The sequence below is a fragment of the Loxodonta africana genome, chromosome 16 (genome assembly GCF_030014295.1).
Source record: "Loxodonta africana isolate mLoxAfr1 chromosome 16, mLoxAfr1.hap2, whole genome shotgun sequence".
Lineage (NCBI taxonomy): Eukaryota > Metazoa > Chordata > Mammalia > Proboscidea > Elephantidae > Loxodonta > Loxodonta africana.
Window position 1 is genome coordinate 20,056,717 of NC_087357.1, and position 16,993 is coordinate 20,073,709.

Below are 16,993 nucleotides of genomic sequence, written 5' to 3' on the forward strand. Positions count from 1 at the left end.
GGGCTCGTAAAACATTTGCCAAATGCCTGAAGCACTGATGTTAGAGATCCCTAGCCGGAAAAGAATACACTTAAGAAAACACTGTGTATATTTGATGAGGCTTTAATTCCCAGGGTAGATCAGATTTTTCAAGAATTGCTGGTCCCAACAACAACAAAAAACCAAAACTAAAACCAAACCCATTGCTGTCAGGTTGATTCCAACTCATAGCGACCCTATACGACAGGGTCCCATAGGGTTTGTAAGGTTGTAAGTCTTTATGGAAGCAGACTGCCACATCTTTTTGGAGGGTTCAAACCATCGACCTTTCCAGTTAGCAGCCGAGTTTAACCACTGCACCACCAGGGCTCCATCAATCACCATTAACCTACCCTCAAGTATAATTTGAGGAGAAAACGTTGCTTTCAAATTCCGAAAGGTGAGAAATAGATCAGATTTTCTTCCCTGGCACTGCCCTTTAACCTCTCTGGAATAAATCTGCCCTCAAGAGTGAAACTGGCTGGAACTGAAGACAAATCAGCTCCTGGCAGATTAGCTAGCACCTACCAGGCCCTCAACAAAAGCTGAGTTGTACTAAAAGGAAAGTGTTGTATTTATTCTTTGGAGAAGTTGTGCTAGAATGGTCCAGTCCAACCTGGCAACTGTAACAGAGGCCTGACTGCAGACTTGTGACACATGGCAACTGGCTACCAGAATAGATGCATTTCATAAGACTCTTACTGGCACTTATTGCCCGTCATTTCTATACTGATAGAAGTGTCACTTGTGAAGAGGGCAGCAGGAATTCACAAGAGAGTTCACGTTTTCTGAGTGAGCTGTGCATTTCTCTCCTAAATGCAAAATGCAGTCTGTCAGCTTAATGACCCATGAAGAGTTAACAGTGAGGAGAAACTACCAATTAAACAATAAAGAAAATGCTACACTTTAACCTCATGTAAACAAAGATGCATTTGATCAACAACTAAAAAATATATAAAGGCTAATACAATTGAATAAGAAAATATAGAAGGCAGTAATACCAAAATGGTTGGGGAAACATTATTCTGCAGACTCATCTAAAGACATAATTGTTAAATAAAGGTCGTGTAATTATCTAGGTACAGGATTATGTCCCCTCTGTGCTTAATCCCGAAAATGATGTTAACTGGAATATTGTATCGGGCGAATGGATATGCAAATTAAAAGAAGTAGAGAGAAAAACAAATGAACTGAGGAATAGTAAAATAATTTATATAAGAAAATATCAAGCAAATAAATAAATAGAACTGAATAAATGGAACCCAAAAGTTGGGATAAGAAAGAACATTCTTCAAATACCACAAGGGTGGCTTATTTATCATTACATACTAGTCGATTTCCAGGGAAAAAATTAATATATCAAAAATGTTCATGAGATTTAACATCCTCTCAAGGTAAAGTGGCTCAAAATACTAAGCAAATAAAAACATTACCTTTCTAAATATAATGCATTACTCCCTAGAACCAACCAAAAAACAAAAAACAAATCCACCGCCATCAAGCCAATTCTGACTCATAGTGGCCCCATAGAGTTTCCAAGGCTATAAATCTCCACAGAAACAGACTGCCACATCTTTCTCCCTTGGAGCCATAGTGGTTTCAAACTGCCAACCTTTCGCTTAGCAGTCTATTGCTTTAACCACTGCGTCACCAGGGCTCCTTTCCTTAGGACCAAATGAAAAAAAAAAAAACCAAACCCGTTGCCACTGAGTCAATTCCAACTCACAGCAACCCTATAGGACAGAGTAGAACTGCCCCATAGGGTTTCCAAGGAGTGTCTGGTGGATTCAAACTGCACAACCTATTGGTTTACAGCCAAATTCTTAACCACTACGCCACCAGGCTTTCCTCCCTAGGACCAGGTGAATGTAATCCATTTTAACGTTTTCTAACTTCAGCAAAGTAGAGAACCTTGATATTACAGAACCAGTCAGGCAATTTTTGTGGATAATTTAGTAGATGCCAATATATGTTCAGTGTGATGCATCACTTTTATACAGCCTTTCTCGCCATGGTCTTGTAACGCCCACCAAAAGACTGGGTGGGACTATGTAAATGATGGCTTGTGGCCCACCAAGGGGATTGAATAGTTTGCTAATAATGTAAATAAGGTGCATGGCACATTTGTGAGGAGGGTGGGACCATGCAAATAAGGTGTATGGAACCCTAACAAGGAGACTGGTCAGTTCTGCCATCCCACTAGGCTTAAGAGAGCCAATTCCAAAGCAGAGAGGGGATCTGACTACCATCAAGAACAGCAGAGCAGGTCCTTTGGACCTGGGATGCACGCACTGAAACTAAAACCAGGAGACAGAGCTGTAACACCAAAGACAGCAAGAAACAGCGGCAGCAGAAACAAGAGAATAAGGATACCCGCAGGAGACAGCAAGGTGGGCGTCCTGGTGTGGGAACGCTGACTGCCTCTGGGCACCTGGTGGAGCTAAGTTTGCGGACCCAAGAGCCAGGGCTGAACACCTTCAGGACAAGGCTTAAGAGCAGAGTGGGGTGCCTCAGGGCACTGACTGGTAGACCTAATAAAGCTTTGTAACACTTGCCCTCCAGGCAGAGACCAAGGGTCAGAGAGAAACGTGCCTGTGGGCCCAGCTGAGAAGTGCCTGTGCTGATGGAAGAACTGTATCCTGAATGTTCCTGAACCTGACTGTGACCTGTTCCTTTCCTAATAAACCCCATAACTGTGAGTATGGTCTGTGAGTTGTGTGTGGCCATTGCAAGGAATTATGGAGCCCAGCACAAAAGTGGAAAGTGCCCTGAGAGGAATGGTTGGAGGGTGGAGGCAGGTCTGAGCTCTGACTCACAGAAATCAGCCATGGGCTGTTGGTGCTGATAATGATTCTCTCTCTCCTGGGAGAAGTTAAGAGGACACCTCCACTATGCCATTTTTACAATATGCAATTATGAAAAGATAATGAGGACAGAAAACACAGGCCTCAGGACAAAAATGAGCCTTTACTGGGAGGGCAGAAAGCCATCTTTCTTTTTCTAAGTACTTGCCATTTCCGTAAATGTCAGCCTGACAGGTAAAGAATAAATTTGTATCCTCGAGTATCTCAATATTAAGCTACAGTCAATGTTAAAAAATTAAATGATTCTTGGCATTTAAATGAATGAATATAACAAAACGTAAATGTCATTCTTTTTATACATCTTAGTTAAATTCTTTTAACAGAAAGAAGCTGCAAATTAATTGCTGTGTATCGGCAAGTAAGGGAAACTAAGTTGTGCCTTAAAGTCTAGAACTGTCATCTCCCTCATGTGTAATACTTGTTCCCCATTCATGAAAACCTTGCCTTTGATTTGATACAGTTGTGTTCCCAAGAGTTTGTAGTAGAGCTAAAGTTATTTTTAAACATTTCCTAAGATCATTTAAATAACAATTGTACTGAAGTTCTGACTTCATTGCTGAAATAAAAAAAAAAAATCCACTTTTGTTATCTGGCTATAAAAACTGTTCTACAGTAATTGATTAAAAAAAAAAAGTTGAGTGGCTCTTAAAGTACTATACCACATAATCCGAACATGGAAAGAGAACGCCATTTAAAAGGTTAGGAAAAGTTAATAGTTTCTTTTAAGGATGTATTTTTTAATCTGTGCAACTCTCCCAAAGTACAGCAACTATTACTATTAAAACTGCAGCAAGACATTCTTTTTAGTTCTTTTATTAGTGGTCTATTAGGATATTTGGACAAAGTCTCTCTAGGCTTGCGTGTAAAACCCTCAAAGGGAAGTACAACTGCAGGGTAAACGGAGACTGTCCAGGAGGGCAGAGGACAAGAAAGGAAACAGATGGTCTCTGCGCTCTGAGACCTTGGAAGCTGTCTACACCATGCTCCATTCGACCCTCCAAACTCCTACTGCAGATCAATAAAGTCCAGCTGAGTTGGGCCGTAAGGCCTGCAAAGGCAAAGCCTAGAAAGATTAAGAAACGGACTTAAGAAACGGTAAACTGCTTCCTCCCTAGAGTCGTTCCACAGCAAGATCACCCCTGTCCCCAAAACAACAACAACAACAACAAAATCCAAGCCCAAGCAGTGTCTGGTCGTTTCTTTTGTCTTGCTCAGTGCTGGCCACTTTTTTTCCGGAGGAGGTTAACGGTCAGGGGGCCGGGGGCAGCGCCCCGCGGCCCTGCCAGGTGCCGGGCTGGAGAAGCCAGTCGCCCACCGACCCCAGGGCCGGGAGGGCCGGTCATCCCCGGGCACCCCCGCCCACCCGCTCCCGGAGGAAAGGAACCCACGCCGGCCCAGGCAGAGAGGAAAGGCGGGGGCCTGCTCAGAGCCAGGCCAAGGCCCCGGCGACCCCAACGGCCTCGCCGCGTCCGCCCGGGGCCTCGCCCGTCCGCCGGGCCGGGGCCGCCCAGGGCCAAGGCCGCCGGCTCTCCCCGGGGCCGGCAGGGAGCGTAGGCCGCCGCCATCCCCGGCCTGGCGTGCGCCCGCAGCCCGCGGCCTTACCGCCTCCACGGCGTGCTGCAGGATGGAGGTGAACTTAGAGAACATCCTGTCCCGGGACTGCAGCAGCCGCTCCCGGGACGTCCTGGAGAGCTCCTCGATCCGCCGCCGCCGCCCCTGCTGCGGCTGCCGGGGCCGCTCCAGAGTGAAGGCCGGTGCGGGGACGGGAGGACGAGCAGAGGGCCGAGGCAGGGCCCGGCCCGGCCGCTTCAGGTGTGTCCGGGCGGCGCGGCGGCTCCGCGGGCGCTGCGACGCGGCAGGCGGCGGGGAAGGCGCTTGGCGCCGACTCGGGCTCCGCGAAGCTCCGGCTGCGGCTTGGGCTGCGGCTCCGGCTCCGGCTCCGGCTGGGACACGGTGGCAGCCCGGCGCGGGTTCCTTCCGCCCGCTTGCCTGCCGCGGCCTGCAGGGGGCGCCGCCGCGGCCCGGGGAGGCCTCGGCTTGGCCTGCCCCGCGGCAGGGCGGCGGGACGCGGCGGGGGCGGGACGCGGCGGGCAGAGGCGGCGGCCGGCCTGGGGCGGGACCCGGGCTCCGCAGATACCGCCTTTCTTACACGTGGAAGATTCAGTCATTCTCACACAGTTCCATTTCTCCAGTGGAAGCAGTATGCTGATTTTGTAGGGGAACATACCCATGTGTGTATCTAATATTCAGAGAAAATTAAGGACAGACTTGGAAGTCTGGTAAGAAAAAAGAACAAACTAAAAGTGACTTTACTAACTCTAAAAAATATTATTACTCAGCATTAAAACAGGAAGTCCCAATCGAACACATGGTAAGATGGTTCAGTTAAATAACTCAGAACAATAATTTGTTATATGTTTGCTAGGTAAGTGCGATGCCTTCAGCATATATATTTAAAAGAACAGTTGCTGTGGAGTTGGTTCCGACTCAGTGTAACTAGAGTTAAGCTCTACAGAGTTTTCAGTGGCTGATCTCCTCCACCCCACCTTATCCCACCCCACCCCCAACCTTTTGCTTCGGGAGACCTTTCTTCCAAGGTGCCCCTGGGTGGACTGCCAACTTTTTGGTTAGCAGCTAAGCGTGTAACCATCTGCCTCACCCAGGTGTTAAGGTTCTTGCCTCTCATTGGTCAAGAATGATCAGGGAAGGCAGGTAGTTTTCCACACAAGCAAAGCTTTATTGAACAGGCCTAGTGCAAGGCATACCCCCATCTCACAGAACAAAAGACAGGCCCAAGATTTTAAAAGTTCCTGGGGGTGGGGGGAAGATTCATGTTTATTGAGCAGCTTTCCAAGATGGCTCCTCTCCTGGAGGCCTCTGGGATTCATAGCAGGACTTTTTAGGAGGTGTGGCACCTGCATAGTCTCCTGTTCTTCCGGTTTGATTCCCTGGCTGGGGCTGTAGCCCCTCACTGCCCTGGTGGAAGGTCACACAGTGGTCACAGGGGAATGTTCTGCACATGTCCCTGGGCCTGGTTTTCTCCAGCTGCTTCTGACAGGCAACTTTAAAGAAGTTTGAGGGCTATTTTTAGATACCCTGCCCCATTGTTCTGGGGAATGGCTTTGTTTCTGGGCCCTGGCCTATTTCTTGTTGCTTTGTTTGCAGATTTGGGGGCCCCTCTGTTTTCTGTCTTATTAAGTCTCTAGGTTCCACACTCAACCTCCTCTTACCTCCCTGATACCCAAAACCCAGTGCTACCTCCCTGATAGTATAGTCTATTTCTCTTTTACTTGTTTCTCTTCTAACCACAGCAGTCTCTTCGCTATTTCTCAGATAGGTACCCTCCAATCTCAGGGCCTTTGCTCCCTGTCTTACAGAGACTCCTGCATTCAGTTTATCAAATAACACTGGAAAACATTAGTGAGGGAAAGAATCGGGATTCTACTAAAGGCATAGGACAGCTAAGTGGCGCAATGACGTAAGCACTTGGATGGAGGCTTCCTAAAATACTCTGCGACAATATATGTTAGTCAAGCCTTGAAGATACACAATTTGGGCCGGTAAATTTTAGGTTGGGTTTGATACAGATTACAAAAATGTTTATATTCTGGAGAACTTGGACTTTGTTTTTTGCTAGTATTGGATTTGTAGTTGTTTATCAAAAGAACCATTAAGTTCTTGGTAAGATGGCCAGGGCCAGAGAGTAAGTGTCTGCATAACCAGCTGGGAAAATGTTTATTTGTAATTGAATTAGTTGAACAAAAAATAGACAAAAGGCCCCAGGGATAGGGAGTGATGTTAAGAGCCCAGGATCTGGAGCTGTGTATCCTAGACTTCCCAGCCCTGCCACTTACCTTGGGCAAGTTATTTAATCTCTTTGTGCTTTATTTCCCTCACCTGTAAAATGGAGATAGTAGTAGCTATCTACCTCATGAAGTTGTTATGGGAATCAATTAAAACAGTAACAGTGTCCAGTTCCTAGTAAGAGATACAGACACATTCACGATTATCGTTATTAGTGTTGTAGTAGTGGTATTCAACAAAATATGGACCAGAAGTCAAGATTTGAGGAGATTTTAGCTAGACTTGTCTTCTTTTCCCCTCTATTTTTGTTACTTCTATCTCCCCCTGTGTTCAATGAGCTTAATTTTCTGTGCATTAGCTCCCAGAATGCTGGAGGCATCCTCTGTTGTTTGCTGCAGACTGCAACACACTCCTTACCAAATCCTGGCTAATTGTATCTGCTTCAACCAAGACCACAGAATGCTTATCATTATTATTCACACCATTTAAAATGGCTAGACATATTATTAACTATAATTATTTTCCTGGCTAATTGTCATGCATTTTATATGGCATTTTGTATATTCATAATGCCCAACAACCACTAATCATATGAGGAGGTCTGTTTAAGACAGGCTTACTTTGAGTTGTTTGCATTTGATGATGCCTGTCTTTGTATACTTATATACTCAACAAAATATGTTTGTACTCTAAATCAGTATCAATATTTATGATGATGACTTATCTGTCTGATATCTAGGTTCCAAGACATAGAAGTTGGACAGAGTTGTAACACAGCAGATATTCCTATTTCTTATTTTCGTCCAAGAATACCTGTAATGACACTTATCACCGGCTTTATCCACGGGCAGAGTGGGAGCTACCTAGACATAGTGTGATTTGAGAAAGCATGAGAAAGGTTTCCCCTAGCCTCCAAAACAGGCATTGGTGGTTCTGTGGCAGAACAGAACTCTATGCATCACAAGGGTCCAGTCCCCAGCCGATTACCAGGATGGCCCAAGACTGGGCAGCCTTTGTTCCATTGATCATGGGGTTGCCAGGAGTCAGGGTCGCCAGGAATTGGGGCCAAGTGGCTGGCAGGTAACAGCAAAGCCTCCAAAACACTGAAGTATTGGTCCCTAAAATTTCTGAATTAAATTTTATTCCACTGGCTTAATTCAAATAAGAAATTTAGTCCCTGCTAACATTAAACTACTCTTGAGAGAGATAACATATTAAACTCTATCATTCCTTATACTTAAGGGTGAATGGATTTGTTAAATTCTTTTCTGAAATGAAGTTTCATCACAAGGATGCAGAAAACTCACTAAACTGAAATCTAGTTGGACTGGAATTGAGAAAAGAGATAGAAAGAGGAAATAGAATTAGATATTACCTACCTCCAAAGATTGCAGACTTCTGTTTAAGATGTGAATTTATTGCATGAATTTAGCAACATTCCCTCCCCAAACCCCAGTAAAATGACTGTAGACTTCTGTTTAAGATGTGAATTTATTGCATGAATTTAGCAACATTCCCTCCCCAAACCCCAGTAAAATGACAGTAAAGGGATTTTTGAATGATAAACCCAAAAGGACAAACAAATTAGGAGAGGAGATATGCCAACAAATTTTGGAAAATTGAAAAGTAGATGGGTAAGAGATAACTGATATGGCTGGCCTAAGAAAGTTGAATCCTAAGATAGCACTGTAGAAAACTATGAACCAAGTGGTGTATTAACACATCATAGAACCTCCCAACAGCTCAGGAATTAGTGGCATTGGTACTTCTGGAAGTGGAGATAAAAATGAGACTGAAAATAGCAGGTTGGAATGAAGATTTGTTTAGAACTCCCAGGCCACAAGGTTGGCTGACCATTCCTTCCCACTGAGGTATGAGATTAGAGGTTTATTTCTTGAAAAGGGTGAGGATTGTATACGGACGAGGAGCAGGAGGGAAGGAGGAGAGGGAGGAGAGGAGGAAAAGAAGAAAGGAAAGGAAACATTGTAAAGAGGAAGGTGAAGAAGAGAAAGTAAACATTGTGAATGTTGAGACACAACTCCCCAGCCCTTATCTTCTTCTTGTCTCTCAGAATACAGGCATCAAGCTGATCCTTCCGGGCAGGAGCTTGGAAAGGTCTTCCCTGGAGAATCTGACTAGTCCAGGAGAAAATGCATAAAGATACCGACAGCAAAAACCCAGATGATTCTATAACGCAGTCCCCAGTCGACAAGTTGTGTTCACATGTTCAGAGCTTCCAATTAGTTTTTTCGTGCACCTCTCAAATATCATCAGACAGCCTGGGACCATCAAAAACTAGAGGAAAGCTTCTAACATTAACGATACAGAACTAAAGAAACAAACAGGACAAAAAATAAATTTGGAAGAGGCAAAGTTGCTTGCGTTGAACACATGGGGGAACATGGGGAAGAAAATTAAAAAAAAAAAAAGCCATTAGTATTCCCAGAGAGATAAAAGAGGATATTGCATTCATAAAACAAGAATGGAACGATGCTTTTAAAAAGCAGCATTTAGACAACAAAAAGGAACTCTTAGAAATAAAAAAATGTGAAAACAAAAACAACAACAGTAAAATGATGGAAGATAAACTTGAAATTTCCCAAGAGTAGAGCAAAAATGTCAAAGAGATGAAAAACAGAAAAAAAAAAATAAGTGGATTCAACGTTTGAATAATTAGAGAAGATAGAGGGAGGAAGTTATTAAACTGATAATTCAATTAATTTCAAAATAATTTTCCAGTCCTGAAAGACATGAGCTTCCACACTGAGAGGGTCCATTAAATGCTAATAACAATGAATGAAAATAGACCGTTGCTAGCAGACAGTATTGTAAAATTTTAGAACACTGGATCCAAAGAAAGATCTTACACAACTTCTAACGTGAGAAAAAAAAAGTTTGTACAAAAAATCATGAACTACTATAGCGTTATACTTTTCAACAACAACAAAATTCAAGAAGGCAATGAGGCAATGGTTTCAAAATTTTGAGGTAAAATTATTTCCAACCTAGAATTCTGTTTGAAGACAAACTGTCAACCAAGCATGTGGATAAAATAAGTCATTTTAGATGTGCAAGGTGTTAAAAAATTTCCTGCCTTGCACCCTTTCTGAGGAAGCTATTAGAGGATGTGCTTCAGCAGAACTCATGGAGTAAACTAAGGAAGAGAAAGACAAAGGAACCGGGTAACAGAGCCCACGACAAGAGAGAGGTAAACTCCCAGGATAATGGTGAAGCAGATTTCCAGGATGACAGCCATGTATCAAGCTGGGCAGATAAACAACCAGTCCAGATTGGAGCAGGTAAGAAGGCTTCATGAGAGAGTTCCTCAAGAAGATAAAAATGATAGATAGAATATCTTATGTATTTGAACAGATTTACAAAATGGGAGAAGTGTTTGATGTTAGTGATAAACACAAAGGGAAAAAAAGCTAGATCTTTATTAACATCAGGAAAAATAAAGTGTTCTGTAAGAACAGATAATCACAGTATATTTTATGGCTTAGCTCTAAATAGTATTTACATAATGATAATGTAAACACTGAGTATTGATCTAATGAAAATTATGGTGTTGCTGTATTGGGAAGATGAGAGGATGAATATAATGTGTGTGTGTATGTATGTGTGAAAGAAAGTTAGATCCTCATTACCCATAGTAGAGAAACAATAGCTAATGCTTAAAACAGAAATATGATGAAGAGACATTCAAAGCATATATAGGTAAAGAAGTAAATAATCATAGTCCACTCAAAGTGTTAAAAGAGGTTGCCTCTGTGGAACAGGAAATTGGGAGTTTGAGGGGAAGGACGGGGGCCTGCTCTTTTACATAAAAAACCTTGTAAAACCTCTTGACTAAACTGTATCCCAGTGTAACTGAGATACCCAGAGCTTGCTTGGGAAAGGAAGAAACTAGAGACAGAAAACCATTTTTTTATGCTTTTGTAAGTGTTCAGACAAGAGATTGTAAGGGCCAATAACCGAGGAGATAACGGACTTGAAAGATGAAGTAAGATCAAACAAATCTGGCAAGTGATTAATATAAGGAGAGAAAAGGAGAAGTCAAAGATGTTGCTGAAGTTTCTAGTTTGGATGCATTTAGGTGAAGATGCCATTGATTGAGATAGGCAATATGGAGGTGTAGAAAGATAATGAAATTTTTAAAAATGTCATTTTTTTTATTGTGGTAAAAAATATACACATCAAAATATTTGCAAATACAACTTCCACATTTACAATTCAATGACATGATTACGTTTTTCATGTTGTGCCGCCCTTATGGTTAATGAGATCAGTTTTTAAAATAGGTTTGATGACCTGTATGTGACAGCTATGTGGAAATATGTAGCATGCGGCAACAAATTTGGATTAAAAAATCAGAGGAGAGATCTGGGCTGGAAATAAAGATTTAAGAGTCATTTCTTAAGGATGGTAATTGAAGATACAGGAATAAATGAGCTACTTCGCTGAGATGGTATCTTAGGCTGGGTTTTCTAGAGAAGCAAAACTAGTGAAGCGTTTCTCTGTCTCTACATATGTATTGTATGGGCTGGAAGCTTCTCTTGACTCACATAGCTGCAGGAACTGGTGAAGCCAAGATCAGCAGGTCAGACGGCAGGTCTCTGGCTCAAAAGCTGCAGAGGCCAACAAATCCCAAGATTGGCAGGTAAGCTGGTGGGCACTGGCTCACTCAAGTCCCAAGAACTGGAGGTCAGATAAACAGGAGCCAGCTAACAAGACCCAGAGCTAGCAAGAGCCCAAAAGCCTTGCTGGAAACTCCACCTATATTGGATACAGACCACACCCCCAAGGAAACTCCCTTTCAGCTGATTGGCTACTCATGGCAAATCCCACCATGGAGGTGATCACATTATATCAGGTCTCATCATGGAGGTCATTACATCATTATATGACTGCCAGGCTACATCATAACTGCTAGACCACTGAGAATCATAGCCCAGCCAAGTTAACACACAATCTTAATGATCATAGATGGTATGTTGTTGTTGGTAGGTGCTGTTGAGTTAGTTCTGACTCGTAGCAACCCTGTGTACAACAGAATGAAACACTGCCCAGTCCTGCACTGTCCTCACAATTGTTATAATTAAGCCCATTATTGGAGTCACTGTGTCAGTCCATCTCACTGAGGGTCTTCCTCTTTTTCACTGACTTTCTAATTTACCAAGCATGATGTCCTTCTCCAGGAACTGATCCCTCCTGATAAAGTATGTGAGATGTAGACTCGCCATTCTTGCTTCTAAGGAGCATTCTGGTTGTGCTTCTTCCAAGACAGATCTGTTCATTCTTTTGGCAGTCCATGGTACATTCAGTATTCTTTGCCAACACCATAATTCAAAGTCATCAATTTTTCTTAGGTCTTCCTTATTCATTGTCCAGCTTTCACATGCATATGAGGCAATTGAAAACACCATAGCTTGGGTCAGACACACCTTAGTCTTCAAGGGGACATCTTTGCTTTTCAACACTTTAAAGAGGTCTTTTGCAGATTTGACCAATGTGTTTTGATTTCTTGACTGCTGCTTCCATGGGTGTTGATTGTAGATCCAAGTAAAATGAAATCCTTGACAACTTCTGTCTTTTCTGCATTTATCATGATGTAACTTATTGGTCCAGTTGTGAGGATTTTTGTTTTCCTTACGTTGAGGTGTAATTCATACTGAAGGCTGTGGTCTTTGATCTTCATCAGTAAGTACTTCATGTCTTCTTCACTTTGAGCAAGCAAGGTTGTGTCATCTGCATAACACGGGTTGTTAATGCGTCTCCCTCCAATTCTGATGCCCTGTTCTTCTTCATGTAGTTCAGTTTCTCGGATTAGTTGCTTAGCATACAGATGGAATAAGTATGGCGAAGTGATACAACCCTGATGCACACCTTTTCTGCCTTTAAACCTTGCAGTATCCCATTGTTCTGTTGCAAAGACTGCCACCTGATTTATTTACAGGCTCCTCATGAGCACAATTAAGTGTTCTGGAATTCCCATTCTTCACAATGTTGTCCATAATTTGTTATGATCCACATAGTCGTATGCCTTTGCGTAGTCAATAAAACACAGGTAAACATCTTTCTGGTATTCTCTACTTTCAGCCAGGATTCACCTGACACCAGCAATGCTATCCCTGGTTATTTGTCCTCTTCTGAATCTGGCTTGGATTTCTGGCAGTTCTCTGTTGATATACTGCTGCAGCTGCTTTTGAATGATCTTTGCAAAATTTTACTTATGTGTGATATTAATGATTGTTCAATAATTTCTGAATTAGTTTGGATCACCTTTCTTTGGAATAGGCATAAATATGAATTTCTTCCAGTCAGTTGGCCAGGTAACTGTCTTCCAAATTTCTTGGCATGGATGAGTGAGCACTTCCAGTGCTGCATCTGTTTGTTGATGCATCTCAATTGTTATTCCGTCGATTCCTGGAGCCTTGGTTTTGGCCAATGCCTTCAGTGCAGCTTAAAACTCTTCCTTCAGTACCATCAGTTCCTGATCATGTGGTATCTTCTGAAATTGTTGAATGTCCTCCAATTCCCTTTGGTATAGTGACTCTGTGTATTCCTTCCATCTTTTGATGCTTGCTGCGTTGTTTAATATTTTCCCCATAGAATCCTTTGATATCGCAACTTGGGGCCTAAATTTTTTTTTCCAGTTCTTTCAGCATCAGAAATGCCAGGTGTATTCTTTCTTTTTGGTTTTCTATCTCCAGGTCTTTGCAGATTTCATTGTAATACTTTGTCTTCTCGAGCTGCCCTTTGAAATCTTCCGTTTAGGTCTTTTACTTCATTATTTCTTCTGTTCGCTTTAGCTACTCGACGTTCAAGAACAAGTTTCACAGTCTCTTCTGACATTCATTTTGGTCTTTCCTTTCTTTCCTGTCTTTTTAAAGACCTCTTGCTTTCTTCATGTATGATGTCCTTGATGTCATTCCACAACTTGTCTGGTCTCTGGTCATTAGTGTTCAATGCATCAAATCTCTTCTTGAGATTGTCTCTAAATTCAGATGGGATATACTCAAGGTCATTCTTTGGCTCTTGTGGACTTGTTCTACTCTTCTTCAGTTCCAGCTTGAACTTGCATATGAGCAATTGGTGGTCTGTTCCGCAGTTGACCCCTGATCTTGTTCTGACTGATGATATTAAACCATCCATCATCTTTTTCCACAGATGTAGTCAATTCGATTCCTGTGTTTTCCATTTGGTGAGGTCTACATGCATAGTTGCCTGTTTATGTTGCTGAAAAAAGGTATTTGCAATGAATATCATTGGTCCTGCAAAATTCTATCATGCAATCTCTGGCATCATTTGTATCACCAAGGCCATATTTTCCAACTACTGATCCTTCTTTGTTTCCAACTTTTGCATCCAATCACCAGTAATTATCAACGCACCCTGATTGCACGTTTGATCAATTTCAGACTGCAGAATTGGTAAAAATCTTCACTTTCTTCATCTTTGGCCTTAGTGGTTGGTGTGTAAATTTGAATAATGGTTGTATTAACCAGTCTTCCTTGCAGGTGTATGGATATTATCCTGTGACTAACAGCGTTGTACTTCAAGATAGATCTTGAAATGTTCTTTTTGACCGTGAATGCAATGCCATTCCTCTCCAAGTTGTCATTCCCAACATAGTAGACCGTATGATTGTCTGATTCAAAATGGCCAATATCAGTCCATTTCAGCTCACTAATGCCTTGGATATCAATGTTTATGCCTTCCATTTCATTTTTGATGATTTCCAATTTTCCTAGATTCATACTTTGTACATTCCAGGTTCTGATTATTAATGGATGTTTTGCAGCCGTTTCTTCTCATTTCAAGTTGTGCCACATCAGCAAATGAAGGTCCTGAAAGCTCGACCCCATCCATGTCATTAAGGTCAACTCTACTTTGAGGAGGCAGCTCTTCCCCAGTCATATTTTGAGTCCTTCCAACCTAAGGGGCTCATCTTCCTGAACTGTATCAGACAATGTTCTGCCGGTATTTGTAGGTTTTCACTGTGTAATTCTTTTCAGCAGCAGACCACTGGGTCCTTTTTCCTAGTCTGTTTTAGTTTGGAAGCCCAGCCAAAACCTGTCCACCATGGGTGACCCTGCTGGTATTTGAATACCAGTGGCATAGCTTCCAGCATCACAACACGCAAGCCCCCATAGTACGACAAACTGATGTGTGGGGAACAGAAGGTATAGTCAAAGACAAAAGACACAGTGGATATAACCTTAAAAATTAAGGACCCCTTATATTTAAGGAATGGGAGGTGAAAGAGGAGCTTATTGAAAAAGAGCAATCATAGAGACAGGAAAGCATATTGTGAAGAATTCAGGGAGAAATGAGTTTTAAAACTGGAAGGCTGGTTCAAGAAGATGAAGAATTAGCCTAAGCAGTAGGCTTCCTCTCCTGAACTCAACTCTACAGCTGCCACAGAAGCAAGAGGGAAGCTGATGGATTTCAGAACCTTATATGGAAACTATGAAGATTCCTTGGAGGGCATAGCAGATACCCCTGGTGTCCTCTGTCACATTGTCTTATCCAGGGGTAGATTATCCAGTAGGCAAGGCAAGCAAGCACAGTGCTTACCTTGCTTACCAGATCATGTGTAGTGAATGATCTCACATTTTTTCACCACATCAAAGATTCTGCTTCTATCTCTCTCAACAACCTCATAGCACCTATCTACAGAATCAAAGCCTCTTTTCAAATCTGTAATCCCTGGCAGGGCAAATGACCCAGGAAGCAAGGTGAGCAAGGACCTTCTTGTGCTTACTGAGTAATCTGTAGTGAATGATTTCACATAGGTATCACCACATCTATTAGATAACCCACCCGTGGTCTTAGCCCACTTGTGATTTCAACTGCAGTTGCAGTGGGCAATCCCGTTCAAGCTCAGACTTCCCCCGTTGTGACAGTACCTCACCTCAGTCCCATGCCACCCTCTTTTAGGTTTCTGCGACAGGAAATTCTCTGTTGCAAGGGAGCCTGCTCCTCTCAAAAGTGGTATGGGGTTAACACCACTGGGGGCAACTCTCAGTCAATGTGGATGGAATTTGGTGGATAAATAATCCAGTGTTTTGTCTCCTAGGTGAACAATTCTGGGAAGCAATTCTGGAAGTGTTCTGAACACTTCTCAGGAGGTCCCAGAGGGATAGAGTCTCCATTGACCACAGTGGTGACCTCAGTAGCCCTCTTATGCTTTTCCTCCTTTCCTTTCATTCTCCCCACTTCTTCACTTCCTGGGATTCCAAATAAACTCCTTACACTCATGTGTGTTGAGTTGGAGTGGAACAAACCTAGAGGGGAAGGCCAGGTGCCCCACATTGAGTAAAGGCTAGGGGAGGTACTCTGCTACCCTCTTGGCTGGGAAATTACAATAAAGGGAGCAATTCCTGGAAATGATTAGGAATTTGATCCAGCTGCACAGAACAGAAAAACTCCAAATAATAATGGCTTAAAGAAGTTTCTTTCTTTCAAGTAAAAGAAGTTTGCCTGGTAGACAGGCAGGACTAGTACAGTGGTTTCATGTTCATGGGGTCATCATGGAGCCATGCTCTAATCTTTGTGCTCTGCCATCCAGCACTGCCATCCTCAAGATCACTTCATGCAGCTCCAGCCACCAAATTTTCATTCTAGGGAAGTAGCAGGTGGAAGCAAGGGGAAGAGGGGTTGCCCCTCTTTTAAAAAAAAATTCCTTCATGAAATATTTGCACAACACTTCTGCTTACACTTCATTGGCCAGAACTTACTCATATAACTGCACCTAGTGTAAGAAAGTTGGAAAATATAGTGTTTAATTCTGCGTAACCACAGAAGAATAAAAATACAAATTGTAACTTTCAAAATCAATACAAAATGTTTTGCTCAATCCAATGGGATATAGGAAAGATCCTTAAGAAATATTCCCACACATAATCCCTAGGTTTCTGTATATATAAATTGGCAAAATCATGCAATTCTTCTGGTGTCAATCAATTCCTCATAGGTCATACTTCATATCTCACCCTCTGGAGTCTTCCAGGTCTTCAGTCCAGGTTTAAGTATAGACATAAGGAGAAGTGGTGGGAGTAGGTCTTGAGGAAGATCAGCAATCTTTTGCAAGCCAACTATCTCAGAGGAGGCCATTACAGATTCTTCAGGCAAGAAGAGACTAACCTCCTTACACAGTGGTGGAAAGGCTGCTTCTACTGGCCAAGAAGCCTTAGTAGAATTTAGGGGTGCGGGGTTCCCAGCTTCACTGGAATCTACCCATACGTCCACAGCTCAAATTTCAATGTCTCATTCCTTCTCAATCAATATCCTAGCTTTAACAG

The 16,993-nt window shown here is 42.6% G+C and overlaps 1 protein-coding gene across 4 annotated transcripts in view; it reads right to left on the reverse strand.

Moving 5' to 3' along the window:
• Positions 1-4,673, reverse strand: part of FHIP2A (FHF complex subunit HOOK interacting protein 2A) — a 33,367-nt gene extending 28,694 nt beyond the window's left edge. For 2 of the 4 annotated variants that reach the window (XM_064269273.1, XM_064269270.1), the window contains exon 1: positions 4,485-4,671. In XM_064269273.1, the coding sequence (XP_064125343.1) occupies positions 4,485-4,529 (45 nt within the window). In that variant the 5' untranslated portion in view covers positions 4,530-4,671. Of the gene's footprint in view, positions 1-4,484 lie in introns of all 4 variants that reach the window. The other 2 variants (XM_064269272.1, XM_064269271.1) reach the window with 2 other exon arrangements.
• Positions 4,674-16,993: the final 12,320 nt, after the last annotated feature.